The sequence below is a fragment of the Stegodyphus dumicola genome, chromosome 5 (genome assembly GCF_044657685.1).
Source record: "Stegodyphus dumicola isolate Sdum_Otavi_A_Nest chromosome 5, ASM4465768v1".
Classification (NCBI taxonomy): Eukaryota; Metazoa; Arthropoda; class Arachnida; order Araneae; family Eresidae; genus Stegodyphus; species Stegodyphus dumicola.
Window position 1 is genome coordinate 230458595 of NC_140772.1, and position 17177 is coordinate 230475771.

Genomic DNA, 17177 nt, shown 5'->3' on the forward strand with positions numbered 1-17177 from the left:
GCGTCTCTTGTGGTTGACGGGATTTCCGTTAAGTACCGAAAAGGTTAAGGTAGGTTAATTGGTCTAGGTAGATATCTGAAAACACGAAAGTGTTTTATATTTTAGATGGATTATAGGAATATTTTTAGATCTTCGCAAGGTGAAAATTCCATACTAATATTCAGATGATATACTAATAGTACCGTCATGGAAGAATGCCTAGAAAGGATACCGTTTATGATACACAGTGTTTATTAAAGCGTAAAAAGTCTGTTTAGAGCAGGGTTTCTTAAACTGTGGGTCACGACCCCCAGGGGGTCGCCAAAAATTTTAGCAGTTTTGATATTTCTTTAACTTATTATAATAATTTTACAATTACGAAATATTTTTGCACAATGTATCTGAAAATAGATAAAGATATGACAATACAGGCAAAGAAAAAAACGAAAATGTTTCGACGCATTCTTTTTTTTATAATTGAAACGTTCATTTTACCTGTTTTGCACTTGATGCTGTCATTTCGTCTGTTACTTATTTAAAATTTTCACATTTGTTCTATGTCTTAAAATTAGAAATTAAAGTTAATGACCTAAAAACTGCAATAGTGTATTTCAGTACAAGTGAAAAAATTGACAGTTTCTCTCACGCGTTTGTCGGATTTGCGCAATACTTATGGGGATGTGGGGGTCGCGAAAAAATCTCAGTGATAAAAAGGGGTCGCTACTGAAAAAAGTGATGAGCATCCAATCAAATTGATAAGCTAAAGTTTAATATCGATATATATATATATATATCAAACTTCATATACGATTCGTTTTATTTTCGGCCAGTGTCCCGTTTACTTTCTCTCCTTTGGCAACCCTGTGAGTTGTTAGCAGCCCCGTTGCTCACAAAATAAGACTTTTTTTTTTTTTCTTTATTTCCCCTCTTTTTTTTTCCCCCTTGCCTTAAAAAGCAAAGAAGAAAAGAAGAGGCATCGTGTTTCTATTGAGATGAAGAGAAAAAAAAAAAATTAATGACGGCGACCTCATGTTTGACACTGCCGTTACCGAAGATGGGGAGGGTGAATGTTTCTCCGTGACGCGGAAAGCCTGGGAATAAAATTGGTTGGCAGAAAAACTAGAGCAGGCAGTGTTACGGTGAAAGTTTTTAGTTTCTAACCTTGCTACATTTTTTACATCGAAGTTTAATGCATAGGATGAGAAGTAAATTATATTGCGATGTTGCTTTTTTTATTGCTCGTTCATAGAAATTTGAGTAAGGCTTTTACTATTACTTAATCGCATTCTATTTTGTATTAATATCAGAATTATAATTGGCTAATCGTTAATTTTGATACAGAGAAGAAGTGTTGAACCCTTAGGAACATTTTATCATAAACTAGCCGCTTCGCCTGGCTTTTAAATGTACCGGAAAAATGCTTAACGAGAACACCAAACATTAAATTAAAAAACTTTTATAGTATTTCACTCTGCAGAACAACTTTATTAAAAAAAATAAGAAAAAAAAGAAAAGAAATAAAGAAGAGAAGAAAAAGAAAAGAGAAAGAAAACACATATTTCAACAGAAATGTGTTACGTATAAAAAAATTACAATGAAATAAGCAATATTCCTTAATACAAATATTAATTATCCTAATAAATAAATTAACCAACTTCCGGGTTCGTTGGTTTCTCTCGACAAACATCCAGCATCCAAGAGAAAAATTAAATTTGAAAACTGCACAGAATTATTGCCCTCATTTTTCTGAGTGGCAACAATGCTGATATCAACAACAATGGCTGTGTGCTGTTTATCGATTTGATGCGATTTCATCAAAAAACATCACTTCGAGGTGCACTGGCTCTTGTCTAGATGCACTTGTGTACTAAATTTTGTAACCCTGTGTCTATTAGCTTACGTGCAGCATGAACGAAAGACACACAGACAGACTCTTCGTTTTTTACATAGATAGACGATAGATTATTTCATACATTTAAAGTGAAAACAATATGTGTGCAGTTGCAGAATGTTTGTGTTCCTTGGGGGGGGGCGGTGTCTTATATCCTGTTAGAGAACATATAGCTTTTCTGCAAAAGGGGAGGGGAATCAATTTTGCTTAATTCCGAAGCTGATGTACCATTTTTTCCGGCGCATAATGCGCACCGCTGTATGACGCGCAGCTATAATTTCAAGCTACATATTTTTAATTTTTAGCTGTATTTGCCGTATAACACGCATCCAGTTCTTCACGAAGAAACATAAAAGCTACATGTGCAATGCTGTTATCTTTTAAGGTCATATATTGGAATATTTTTCTTAGCCTTTCAAACAATGGTAAACCACACTGACAAGCAATAAGTGTAACAATATGTGTGTGAGTTAAATGCTTGAGGGATTAAATATTCCGGAAAAGAGGGTGGATTGTATTCAATGCAAGTGTCCAAAAGAATGCTATTGTAGAGCATTTCCAACCTGAATGAATTCGTGAAATTAGGAGTTAGACGTTTTCTGTTTCTGTAGTCATTTGAAGCCGAGATTTTGAAGTGAACATCGAAGGCTTTAGTAAATCGCATTTGCTTTAGTTGAAATACAATTGCTCTAGTGCTCCTTTTAGTGGTAAAAATGGCTCCTGCGAATAGAAACACAGTTCTGGTCTCAAATGCAGAGCCGTTCATTTTGCAAAAGAAAATCGAAATCGTGCTGCAGCAAGGATGTTTGGTGTTGGTGAAAGCTGGAACGAATTATGATGATTTATTTATGAATTAAAATATATAACAAAGACGAAGCAAAATTCGATGATAAGCATGAAGATATAACAGAAAACGAAAATGACGAACTCTTCATGTTATCCAATAATGGAAATGTTTAAATAAGCAGCATTTCGGTGCATGTAAAAATCTAATTTTTTCCTTATTTTTAAGCTATCATTTTTATATCCAGCGTATAACGCGCACCCGTAAATTTCGGTTCTGTTTTTTGTATTAAAATTGCATGTTATATGCCAAAATATATGGTATTTCTCTTCAATACAATTGATTGAGAGAATAAATCTATAAATAAATCTAAGAAGAAATCTAGAATAAATCTAAGTATTAATATTTCTGTAGCTCTGTTCCCATCAGTTATATGAATTGACTGCACCTGAGGAGTAACATGCTTTCTAAAAAAACAATTAATCTTTGTTTTCTGACGAGGAAGATTTGCCAAAAGCTAGCACCTAATTGGCTTGAAAAAAAGTATTGCTGAATCTATATTTTAAAAAAAATAATAATAAATAAATAAATAAAGGGAAAAAAAATTCTGTAAGGCTTCAGTTTTAGCGGTTGCCCAAAAGAGTTTGTTAAGAGTTTTTTACGTTCTCGCGGAGCACAAAGTCTACTACTTGCACTCCTTTCAGTTAACCTCCTCTTTTTAGTCCAGAGGGGCAATTAGCCCTGAAGGACTATGAATTTTGTTTTACCATTTAGTGTTGAAAACTATAAACGGCGAATCACTTTTCAAACTGTTGCCACCCAATATTAGAGCCCTGTATTATAGTTAAAGAAATTAATGAAGAATCTGCATGAAGTATGTATGTTTCTCGCTTTGTGATAAAACTACGATACCTAGAGCCATCAAAATTTGAATAACGTAATCTTCCATAGAATATGGGCATGTGGAAGCAATAATTTTAATTTGAAATTTGTTTTATTATCAATTTCATATTTTGTAACACTTCAACAAATTTTTGATTAAAAAACTAAACAATTTCAATGTGAGCAATGGCAACACTGGGCAATGGCAGGGGGGGGAATTATCTTCAGCGTGTGTCTGTATCCGAAATTCTAAAAATAGGCTCATTTTTTAAAATTCCTGCTATTAGCTCACACTCTTCCTATATCTTGTTCAAATTTTCAGTCCTTAATAAAATACTTTTTATTCATCTACTATAAGTTCAAGTACATTTTTTTAGACTTGTAGTGGATGACACTTGATGTTAATACAGTTTTTTTTGCATATTAAAATTTTTAATTAAATTTTAAAAAAATTTAATTTTCTTTGTTGACCTAAGCAGGAATTGACTTTAATTTTTTATTTAATTAATTATTAATTAATTAATTTTCAATCAATAATAAAATACTTTTTATTCATCCACTCAAGTTCACATACATTTTTTTTAACTTGTAGTGGATGACACTTGATGTTAATACAGTTTTTTCCCATATTAAAAAAATTTTAATTATAACTAAAAAAAATGTTTTTTTAATTCAAACATTTTTTCTTTGTTGATCTAAGTAGGAATTGACTTTAAGAAATAATTTTTTATATTACTTGCTTTTAAAATTATTTTGCAACATTGCTGTTGAACTAAATTTTATGGTTTGAGTATGTAGAACATGATATTTAGTAAAAAAAGGTAACACACAAAATGTTAAAAAAATGCCCCTTTGGACGTAATTTAAAATCTAAAGCCTTTCTGCTTTTTTTTTCTTTTTTCTTTTTTATTAGTAGACATTGTATTCTTTGCACTTTCACTGCATACATGTAGTTCAACAACAAAGTCACAAAATTTTTAAAAGCTGCACAGCATCATATGTTTTAAGAATTCCGCATGTGCAGTCTTTTTCTCGGGTCATCATATCAACATTCAGTTTTAGATATCAACATTTAGATTCATGTTTAAGAGAATTAATGTGGGGATGATTAAGATGAGACAAAATATATTGTCGTACTTCTATATTAAAGCTGCCACTGCACATACTTTGGTGACATATAAAATTAATTTGATGAATATTAAAAAGAATTATGGCAATCTTCAAAAATGGAATCATTTATTTCTATTTAACCTGAAATAATATATATTTATTTTGGAGAAATAACACATGTGTAAATTTTTTGGAAGCCATAATTGGGCAGTTGCTGCTATAAAAGAATTAAACTGGTATTTTAGGATGGCACCCATGTTAATACTGAAGTACCATTTTTTAATGGTGTTTTTCACTTGATTTAAAATGATTTTTCTTGTACTTAAATTAAATTTTTTTTTTTAAGTATGTCAATATTTTTACAGTGTGTAAAATTCTATTTTGCATTTCTCTCTTACAGACATATTTCTTTACTGATGCTGATGATCCTGTATACTACTCGAAAACAAGTGCGTATATTTAAAGAATTTTATTGCTATTATAGTCATTAACATAGCTGACTTTATAGTGTATGTTTTAACAATAAGATTAAATGAATTGTAGTAAAACATGTACAGTCAAAAGTCGTTAATCCGGACTCGTTGGGACTTCGGCGATTCTGGATTATCGATTTTTCCGGATTATAGATCATCAGTTTAAATCTCGTAAGATGGCATGCAGAAATTCTAAAATTAAAAATATGAAACCGTAATTTATGAAATAAAGAACAATTATGATCTAAAGGGTATCAAAATTTACAAAAAAAAAAAAAAAAAAAAAGCTTAATATTTATTTGTTTACTTCATTAAACATTTCTTTCAATGTAAGTTGTTTAATTTGCTTCGTTTTATGTGATAAATGATCTCTTTAATTCTATAAACAGACATAATTTCTTGTTCAGTTACAAAGTTCCGCTGTTCAAGTCCCGTTAATTGCTGTGCCGAGAATACCGATTAACTTGTCAATCGAAATTTTTTCATTTTCACTAACCTCTCTGTCACATCCTTCATGTCTTTATCCATTTTTTGCAGCAGTTCCACTTTTTGTTTGATGGACATCGAAACATACTTTGTTTTGTATGATCGATCCTCTGAGAGCTCCAGAATCGGAAATTCTATTTGACATAATCGAAAGTTCAAGTTTACTTTTATAATATTGCTCTTACAGTCTGCAAAAAATAATAAGCCAGATCCAATTCGAAGATTAAGGAACAATGCATTCATCAACATTAACTGAAATAGATAATTAGATAATTTTAGCTTATACCGTCCGTTATACATAAAACGTGCACGCAAAAATGTATTCTGCGCTTGCGCACGTGCATATGCGCACGCGTAAACGCCTATGCGCATGTGTCAATGCGGCGCATGCGCAGAAAGTTTTTAGCTTTGAGGTCCGGATTATGGGTGTCCGAATTAACGACTTTTGACTGTAGTTCTATGATATTGTGATTCCTTAAATCTATGTTTTTGTTATTTTCATTGTGGCAATAATTTTTGCATTTTATTATTCAGTTTCAGTCTTGATTATTTGGTTTAATCCTAGTACATGGTAAACGCAGTATTTGGTGACATTATGATAAGCGATAAATGAATTATTTTGGTGTTGACAACAATTTTCAAAATCGCACCAAGGCTGTACCTGATATTAGGATTTTACGAATTATTCAGTTTGATCATTTGATTATAAAGTTTATTCAGGGTATCCCATGATGGTTATGTATCAGTTAGTTATTGCAGAATTTCTTGTATATGTGTATGTGAGACAAAATTCTAACATTAATTTGTAGTAGGCCCTGAAGTCTGTTTTTAGATTTGATGTGCCACATGCACTACTCACCAAATTTGGCAGTTTTTTTGTCTAGCGAGTATAACTTTGCGAGTTTGGTTCATATGATAACTTATTCAATTAGTTTAGACATTTGAGAGTGTTGAATAATATTTTATGTTTCTTTCCTTCTTTTTTTTATTATTATTATTATTATTATTAATTATTATTTTTACTGAACTTTTTAATGTTCTTTTTTCCCACTCATTCTTTTCCACATTTTTTAACTGAAACTAACCCACTCTAAATTAAGATTCTGTCCTGACCATATCGCACTTTGCTTCTGTACTTCACCATAGCTAGACTGCTGCTGTTCTGCTTTCTTCTTATCGCAACTATCTGAAAAATGTAAATTTTATGTTCTGGATGGAATGGCATGATTAGTGTGCTAGTATACATATACCGCAGAATGCTTATTTGCATTTAAGGAAATACAATTTAAATCTGCTATTATTGCATCTTCTTGCATCTGCGACTTCCAAGTTTATTCTTCATTACTGATGTTCTGTGCGTGCCTCAGCATCTATTATAATCACAATCAACATTCCTAAATGATCACATATGTGTGGTTGTATCATTTTTTCCAAACATCCTCTGTATGTAGACATGCACAGAATGTTTGGACAAAATGGCTACAGTCTTTATTTCCTTAAATATGATCTAGACATGTAATTCTAAGTACAAAAAATGTATGAAAGAGTAAAGTTTCTCAAACTAAGTGTCGTTCTTAAAAATAAAATAGATAATTTTTAGGAAATTGCTGTATTTTTTGAAAAATGGAATTATTTTCATCCAACACTTCTAGCACACACATTCTTTTAAAATTAAATAATAGCATTTTTGCTGATAATTTTTTTTATGCAGCATTCTCTTCATGTTATGTTTATTTTTATAATATGTTTTAAAATCTGTAGTTCTATATTTATAATTACTTGCATGAAATACTTGTCTATTAAGTTCTGAATTTTTATCTCTAAAATTGTTGAATTGTAATAATTTATGCAAATGAATCTTATTATGCACCATTACTCTATAATTAAGAGCATGTGAGAGATTATTATTTTATTTAAGAAGTTGTTTACCTTTATTTTTCTTTTTTCTTCTTCCCTTTTTCCTCCCCCCCCCCTAAAATTTTTATAAATGTTGAATGAATATTCTTTCAGGAGGCCATTTTATTAACACAAATTGCTCCTCTTCTCATAGTAGGTAAGTACTTTGAAGTATTTTATATCAATAGATACTTCTGTAGTTATAAAACATTTGTACTTGATTCTTTATATTTTTACAGCAAGTTCAATATATATATTCCTCGTAAAAACACAACCAAATAAGATGTGAAAATTCAGAAAATGTTATTTCATGCATAGTCAGAATAAGATAACTCTACAAAATTTAAATATAAATAAAATCTGTGTGATTTATGAAGAAAGAGAAGCAAGTTTTGCAAAAGATTTTTTTTCTTTCATATTGAAAGTTACCAATTTTGATTTTATTATGAAACTTTTCATCTATTTAAGTTATGTTTTGAAACAAATTATTATTCTGTAAAGATTTTTGATACTTATTTTCTGCAGCTGACAACAAATGGCTACCGATTTGCACATATGCGAGAAAGAAACGTAATGCACTCTGTCAGTATAGTGGTTTTTCTTTGCAAAATATTTATTATGTTTATTATGGAATGAAATCATAAATTTTAATGTATTTATTATAGTATGCAATTTTATTAGCAATTTATTAAAAAATAACATACATACTGGAAAATTCATTTTTTACGAACTGTTTCTGATGGCCACAATTCAACAATTTCTTCCAATTTTTCCTCAAAAATAATATCACAGCTGACTTGGTGCTCGAACATGAACTCTGCTAAACAGGATTCCAGGTGAACAAACAAGTTCCATTAAACCAATTCTTAGTGCAAAGACTTTTTTTTTTTTTTTTTTTTTAAATAGATGCTGACATTGCATCGCCAAATGGTTTCTTTTCCAATACATAATTGCATATTATACTCATTTTCAAAAATTCTGTTTTTGATAAAATACTTTTTTTGTAATAAACTATAGCCTCCTTTTCAATTGGCAGTACATTGAAAATAGTAAGCATGATAAATATTTGCAATGAAAAACTGCTGTTTAAAAATGAGAATGTTGATTAGCCAAAGAAACGGGAACTACCAGCATGCAAGGAAAACTATTATATTTTAATATCGAAGGTAAAAGAAATACATATGTGCATATCAGTAACCATTGAAAAATTGCTATGTATTAAAACTGAAAATTTTTACCAGAAAGTGAAGTACTAGCACCAATGAAAAATCATTATATTTTAAAAGCAACACTAGAAGAAACACATGTGTGCAGATTGCTAACCATAATCGTTTGTTTCTCGCCTAAGCAAAAGCATACCAAATCAATATTCTCACCAAGGCCACTGCAGAAGGCAGGTGCTCATCTTCCTAACACAATCAAATTCATTTTGTAACATTCAAATATATATTAAAAAAAAATAATAAGATGGAGAATAAAAATAAATTACATAAAAAGAAGTTTTGCAGCAAGTACTTGGAATTGTTTTTCAAGTTGGCATAGAATACTGTATGCTTTTATTAGTTATTTGAAAAATAATTTGCTGAAACAAATAGAAGAAATTTTACAAGTGCTGTTAAAAATCATGCCATTTAAATATAGTATTTGTTATTTTTATCACATATTTTTACTTATGGAATTATCATATTCTATTGATACTTATATTCAGCATTTACATTTTTATTATGACTGTTACATGGATTTCCAAACAAAAGTTTATACAACTTTTTTTTTTTTTGTTCACTGTTTTTTATGTTTGGGACAAAATCTTCATCAGGAGTGAGTGAGTCAGACTCGTTAAAGCACGAGAAGGGGTTAATTAAATAAAGATATGTCATTTCCTTTAGAATTCTGCAGAAATGAATGACATACCCTTGCAGGGTCTCTGCCAATTTTCATGGCAAACTTTCACAGTCTACAGTCTGATGGTAGCAAACTTTCACAGTCTATAGTCTGATGGTAGGAAACTTTAACAGTGTACAGGATAGTATCCCTTATTTAGTGTCCCCTTTTTTTTTCATAATAACAAATGTTAACTAATTTTGGATTTAATGTTTCTTTCAGAAAGGCATTATGCTGTAAGATGTCTGTTGAGTTTGATACATTCTTAGATAGTGCAAAAAAGTAAGTATGTTTTTATGCTTATTAAATATAATATTTTGTTAAATTCATAAATGAATGCTGCATGCTTATGTTATAGTTACAAAATATACATCCTTTTTTATTAGATGGTTTTGCCATTTTGATGATGATAACTATGTGAATGTGCCACGCCTTCTGAAATTATTACAAGCATATAATCCTCAAGAGGACTGGTATTTAGGTAAACCCAGTATTCGATCTCCTCTGGAAATTATAAGCCGTGATGATAAACAGGTTAGTTATCTTTACTCATTAACTGATTTGCTTTTGCAGTGCAGTGTTTTTTTATAAAACTGATGTATGAAATTTCATCCTTTTAGAAAAATATTTCTTTCTGGTTTGCAACTGGTGGAGCTGGCTTTTGTTTAAGTCGTGCACTAGCTCTGAAAATGCTGCCTATTGCAAGGTATTTTCTTTCAATTGATTACATTTGTTAACGTACTTGCAGTTAATTATTAATGCTAATGTTAAAATTTATTGAAAGCTTTTGAAATATTTTCCTAACCATAAATTAGTAACGCTGTCATCTGTGCCTCGAGTTGTACATTTCCTTGTATTGTCACATTTGTTAGCTTCCTAAAAGATGACTTTGGTAAGGTATACAGAAGCTATAATGGAAAATTTTGACAGACAGGTTTGCTTATCATTTTCGTCTTCACCACAGAAAAAATTGTGCATTTTAGCTATCAAATTTATGATGATGTATCCATGAAGTCTGCAATAAAATTATTTGTGATTTGCTCACAGTTTCAATCAATATATGATTTTGTTTTTAAAATATGTCAAAGTATATTTTATTTTATAGTCTGACTGACAAAAAGTTAGTTAGTTTAAAAGGTTTGTACAAATTTAGGTAAATGGAGTTAATACAGGAAAGTCGGATAGTGGAACAAGTTGGCTACATCGCATTTTTTTGCTTCTCCACATATATAAAAAATATATAGGCCAGTGAAGAAAGTCTTCTGTAGGAGCTTTCCTCATCTTAATAGATTGTTATCATATGCTTTTACCATAATTAAAAAATCCAGTTTAAATTGTAATAATAACTTTTGCAGACAAATGGCCTGCAGAAGCTCTTCCCCCTACCCCAATGTTAAACATGGTGTATTTCTAGAGAGTGAAAATAATATCTGTAATTTGTTCTTTGTCTCTAGAAATACCCATTTCTTTGTTTCTAAAGGGAGGTGCCAAAAAAAGGCCTCTATGTTTTTTTTTGAACATAAACTATTAGTATTGTTATTGGCCACATTGTTGTGAGTGGTGCTTCCTACACTCCCCAATAAGCAGATCCCCTTTGCTTTGGATGCTCAGTCTCTGTTTTGCCGCCATTCAAAATGGAGCTCCCATTAAACGCTACTGCCAAGTGCGAAGTTTGCATAGTTATTCACTTTTTGAATGCAGAAGGCGATCAACAAGTTGGAATTCATTACCATTTGTTGAAAGTGTATGGGCAGTGTGCACGAATGTCACAAATGCTTGCAAGTCGTGTAGAGAGTTTACAGTCGGTTATATCGAAATTTACAACCAACGAAATAGTGGTAGAGCATCATTTTCTGACGAGACAATTGTGAAGTTTGAGGAAAACATGCACAAAGATTAAAGGATCGGTCTGGATTCTCTCTGCTTGTTGGTTCCTGAGGTTTCCTGAAGCACCATCGACAGGATTCTAACAGAAAAGTTGCAATATCAGAAGGTTTGCATGAGATGATACCGTGTATGCTAATGGAAGACAGCAAATGGCAACAATCTGCTATGCAGATAAAAAGGACAATTTCTTCGACAGTTGATAAAACCTGAGCATTCTTCTTTATGCCTGAAACCAAACAACACTCATGCAAGTGATGACATCCCTTTTCCCCCAATCCACAAAAATTCAAACAGACACAGTCTGCCGGTAAAGTTATCACAACTGTGTTTGGGGATCAGGAGGGAGTATTGTTGGTCAACTTTCAGGCTGCTGGGACCACACTCTGACATACTGAAAAAACTCAGAAGAGCATTTCAGGTAAAATATGAGATTTAATGCTTCATGAAGGACATGATGGAAAGCTGGTATGTTAGGGCACTGTAAAACTGCCACATGTGAAGAATTCATTGACCAAAATGGCAATTATGTAGGGAAAAAAAAAAAAGGTGATCCTTCAGCCTTTAAATTGATGTAAGTACTATAGAAAATAAATGTTTGTTTGTATATCTAAAAATGTAGGAGACCTTATTTTTGGGATTGCCCTTATATGTGACAAAGCACCAGATCTTTGGTTTAACTTTCAAATCTAATCATTCTGTAACTACTTAATAAACTAAGCTATTTGAAACCAATAAATACCCTTCAAATAATTTAAATCTTTATTTTATTTTTAGCCCAAAGGAGCAATTTGCCCAGAAGGGCTTTTAACTTCATTTTGGTTGATTCACTATAAATGGCGAATCACTTTATAAATTGTTGCCACCAAATTTTAGAGCTCTGTATTATATTTAAAGGAATTAAATGAAAAATCTGCATAAATGTGTGTGTGTTTCTCACATTGTGATAAAACAATGGTACTTAGAGCAATAAAATTTTGAATAACGTACATAATGTTTTATGATATTGCTGTTGAATTGAATTTTATGGTTTAAGTGCAAAGAACATGATATTTAATAAGTAATGGTAACAAAACGTTAAACATGTCCCTTTGTGCATAATATAAAATCTGAAAGTTTTCGTATATTTTTATAATTATATATTTAATTTATTTTATTAACTTTTTATAGATTCAGTATTTTATTTTTATGATTATTTGCTTCATTATTTTAACGAGGGGCAAAAATGTTTTTAGTTGTTTTAATTTGATGTTTTTGTTGTCATCAGTACAAAATCTTTTGGTTTTGCTTTTAATTTTTATTTATTTATTTCACTGGTAGAAGTTGAACTTAAATCTATGGATTATTCATTATGTTGTAATTCTATCTTGTTTATATTTATTTTGTTATCATCTTTTCTTTTTAGTGGAGGAAAATTTATCAGTATTGGTGAAAAAATTCGTTTACCTGATGATGTTACCATGGGCTATATCATTGGTAAAATACTGTTAAATTACAATTGCTAAATATAATTAAGCACAGTGTTGCATAACATAATGTTGGTTTTTCAACATTCATAAAGTTTTCATAGTAAACTTTATGAATGTCGAAGTTACAAAATTTGTCAAGTAAAAATTAAAAACAAAAATGTGAAAATAAATGAGTTACACTTAGTGTGTCAAAAAGAACTGAATATGTCATAATGAATCACAGGCCCATTGCTCTAGTTTAAAGAATAAATAAATAAGATAGACTTTCAAGTCTGACAAGTTTGAAATTGACACTTGATAAAAACCTATAAAACTTAAATTTTTATGTGTTACCAACAGAAGAGGAGGCATAATTGTTAGTGAAAAAATTATTTTTCATAAATCCACAATGTCAAAAAATGTCAATACTGAAAGAATTAAATTAATTATTTAATTAAAAATCTGGGTAAATGCCTGTAATAAAATGCCAGTGTTATGTTTTGTTCCATTTATAAAGTGATCTGTTTATATTCTAACATTGTGGGTTGCCTATTTTCCCTCATGAATACTTTTTTTAATTTGACTATTATTGTAAGTTTCATCACCACAAGTGGTGATAGTTTTGCTAAGTACGAGACATGCATTTATGTTAAAATTCTGATTTAATAAAAACGTTTTAAACCTTTTCCAGATTTTTTCATGTAATCCAACTGTAGATTTGAGTGAATTTATTTTTAGCAGATATTGGTTTGGCTACATCCGTTTCATAGTATGAATGACATTCAACTTATCTTTAGTGCAGAATGACATTTACAATTCGAGAGGCAAATGGATTTTTCCCTTAAAAAGTCTTTACCAATGCAGAGTGAATAAAGTTCAGTCGAAGAACACATGAAATTTAGCTCTTTTGAAACCATTAAAAGAGGAAAATAATCTCATCTTTAATGTGCCCTGTCCTGTGTTCAAAAAGAATGCATTCATTTTCCCCGAGCTATGAATTGCTGCGGAACAAAAATGCAGTAACCCTTTATTACTAATACTCATTTCTTTAAAAATCTCTTATTTTCAGCTGTAATTTAAATTATTGCTCTTCATATTTTGGCTTTTAATTCCCTAACAGCAGATATCAGCAGTTTAAAATCAAATAAAAAATTATATTGAAGCTTCTTTCCATAACGAGATGAATTTTTAAAAGCTGTTCTTGAGACTGTTTAATAATAACAATAACTAAGGCAAGTTTTATTAGACTTATTGGAAAAAGTTCATTTTAGTCCTAAACATTTGTGCTAATGGGAAGTTCTAAACAATTCTGCCTATTGCATCATGTGTAGATAATGCTTTTTATTATTGGTAATGAAAAGAATGGTTAAGATTCTTACATTTTCTGCTTTTTAATGTCTAATGAAATAAACGTCAAAGTTGAAAACTATGTATGCATATGTATGGGCAGCTGTTAATAATAAATATTTTGGTACCTTATTTAATTATCCACATCCTGATTATCCACATCTCCTTGAAAAGTATTCATAGGGCAATGCTCTATGCCACCATAGTTTATTTATGTGAAACCTAGGCATGCATATTCAGGCAGCAGATGACACATTTCTACCGAAGGTCATGTTGCCAGCTTCAGATTCAGTGGTCATTAGAGTTTGTTTTTGTTACATTGAGTGCACTTTTTTTCCTTGTAAGGAATCATAATGGGACTGTGGGGTTGAAGAAGAAAGTTTTAACATTTCTTCCGAAATCTCGTATTTTGTGTAACATTAGAGAATACACACACACACACAAAAAGTGCCATTTCATCAAGCCGTGTTTCATAAATGATTTAATTTTATGGATCAAAATTTGTGTTCCAGCCCTGGATTTGTGCAGGTCTCTAAAGTTTAAGCAAAAAACATGGTGCTGTGTGCATGCGTAGAACCAACAGTGTGCACAGTGTTAAGTTACATGTGATGCTGAGTTTCTGCAATTCTCTGATTTTTTTTTAAATTAAAACATTTCACTCTGTTTATTGGGATAAGAGCACACACACACACAAAAGTTTTATTTTGCATGATTTTTACATTTTTGATTTTATTAAATGCTATTTTATGTAATTCTTAATATGCGGCCATTTTTGAAAATGGCTGTGGTTTTTCGCACCTTAATTTGGCAAAAAATTAATATCTAGTGCATGACAACTTTTCCAGAAGGGAGCTGCTGCATATAATCAGAGAGTACTAATATTTTCATATCTTTTCTTTATTCTAGTATGTTTATGAATCATTAACTAAACATTTTTCAGAATGTGTATTGAATAAGAAGCTTGTGTATTTTAGCATGCTAAATGAATTATTAACTAAACATTTTTCAGAACATATATTGAATAAGAAGCTGACAGTTGTGGATTTATTTCATTCGCACTTTGAACCGATGAAATTTTTGAAGCAAGATACATTTGCAGACCAAGTTAGTATATTTGGCTTCATAAAATGGCACCAGATTTTCAAACTGGTGTAATTTAAAACTTCTTTATAGCTTTGAAAGTTACGAGTATGTCTGTAGTTTATTACAACTCATGTTTTAAATTTAATACAACATAAGCTGTGATACAGTGATTTTGAAAATCTTTAGATTTGTTTTTTATATGCTAGGAAATTTATGTTTAATGTTTCAAATAAGTGCACTTTTTTAATAGATCTCATTCAGCTATTCAAGGTTTGGTCATGAAATGAATGTTGTACAAATAGATGGATTTGATGAGAGAATAGACCCTACAAGGTAAAAATAATTTAATATGTGTATTTCATAATTTTATTAATTGTATATGTTCTTATGTCTTTAAATAAACCTGTCTTCAAATAAATCTATTAAAGTTTGGAATGGTCCAAATATTTCATCTGACACTGCTTTAAATACCTTGCAAGCAATCTATGGCCCAAAGATGGCCCCGTGTTCATTAAAAATAATATAAAAACAAAAGTATTACTGGTGGACTGTAAAATAAGGAAATGGACATTTAAAATTTTGGCATCTGTGATATTACTGAACTTCCCACAATAAATATAGTAAAAGCGAAAACATTTGAAACTGATGTAAAATTAGAAACCACAAATTTACATGCTAATGCTAATGTAATGTAAAATTATTTGTTACCTTTAGATGTTACTATATTTTACATAACTTCTTAGTGTTGAATTCTGGTTATGGTCATAATGGGACCCTAATTTTGTTTTTATATTGTTCTTTTTTTTGGGGGGAAGGGAACTAATGCGATTTAAAAAACTAACAAACTATGAAATGAATGAAAAAGAATATAGGTGCGTATATGTGTAATATTATGTTAAATCTTAATGCTGTGTGAAAGCTGTCTCAATTTCAGAGTCATTTTGTTTTTAAAATGTTCTTAACCCCTTCGCGCCGACTGTCACGTCTACGTGCCAGCAACAAACACACTCACTTCCTGGCTGATACGCAGGCGTGCCGGACCGTTTTCCCGTTCAGCCCCAACTGTCACGTATTTGTGCCAGTGTCCTGGAACGTTTTAAAAACTATAATTTCTGCCACAAGATATCTCCATATTCTGTATGTCCATATGGTTTCAGATACATGTACATTAGACCTTCTACTCGAAATGAGAGAAGCATGACTCACATACACGTGTTTTTGATTATATAAACAAAAGTTGAAATAAATGTTTCCGAATGGCGTGCTTTATGACGTCTCTTTAAATTCGCACGTGGTAGTTGTTTATTGTAAGTAGAGAAGTTTTATTTTCACTAAAGCATTGGGTATTTCGGTTTGCAGTTCAGTTTTTAGAAAATAATTAGATCTTGTTAGACGTGAATTCTTTCTGTTTTTACCGTTGCAATGTCGAAGCGTCGAAAATGTTTAACAGAGCATGAAATAGCAGAAATGATGCAAAATATTTCAGATATTAATTCTGAAACAGATTCTGATAGTAGTGATAGTGATACTATGATATATTCTGATCATAAAGAATCTGGCGAATCGAATGATGATGAGGACATTTCAGACATCTGTATGCCGAGTACGTCGAAAGCAAGTACTTCTCCGTGGTCATCCACAATAGAAAATTTTATCGGAATTACCATTTAAAGCTGTTCCTGGAATTAAAGTGGATAATTCGGTTGAAGAAGAAATTGATTTCTTTAGGTATTATTTTGATGATACAGTAATGAAATTAATTACTGAAGAGACTAATCTGTATCAGAGGAGTAAATATCCTGAGGATGAATCTGGAGCAACTTCTTCGAAGTATTTACCTGTTACAGTGGAAGAAATGTTCGTTTTCTTTGCTCTTACAAATAATTTTACATTGCATTAGCATGTAAATTTGTGGTTTCTAATTTTACATCAGTTTCAAATGTTTTCGCTTTTACTATATTTTGATGAATATTATAAAGAAACCCACAATCATTAAATCCGCTCAGATTAACTGAAAGACATTTTCCGAAACT

The 17177-nt window shown here is 30.8% G+C and overlaps 1 protein-coding gene across 1 annotated transcript in view; it reads left to right on the forward strand.

Annotated features, from left to right (window-relative positions):
* fng (Fringe glycosyltransferase) overlaps positions 1–17177 on the forward strand; it is a 71476-nt gene that overhangs the window by 41109 nt on the left and 13190 nt on the right. Inside the window, exons 2-9 of the mRNA XM_035353018.2 lie at positions 5047–5095; positions 7616–7658; positions 9605–9664; positions 9769–9916; positions 10003–10088; positions 12672–12742; positions 15071–15165; positions 15395–15477. Of these exons, the coding sequence (XP_035208909.1) occupies positions 5047–5095; positions 7616–7658; positions 9605–9664; positions 9769–9916; positions 10003–10088; positions 12672–12742; positions 15071–15165; positions 15395–15477 (635 nt within the window). The remainder of the gene's footprint in view (positions 1–5046; positions 5096–7615; positions 7659–9604; positions 9665–9768; positions 9917–10002; positions 10089–12671; positions 12743–15070; positions 15166–15394; positions 15478–17177) is intronic.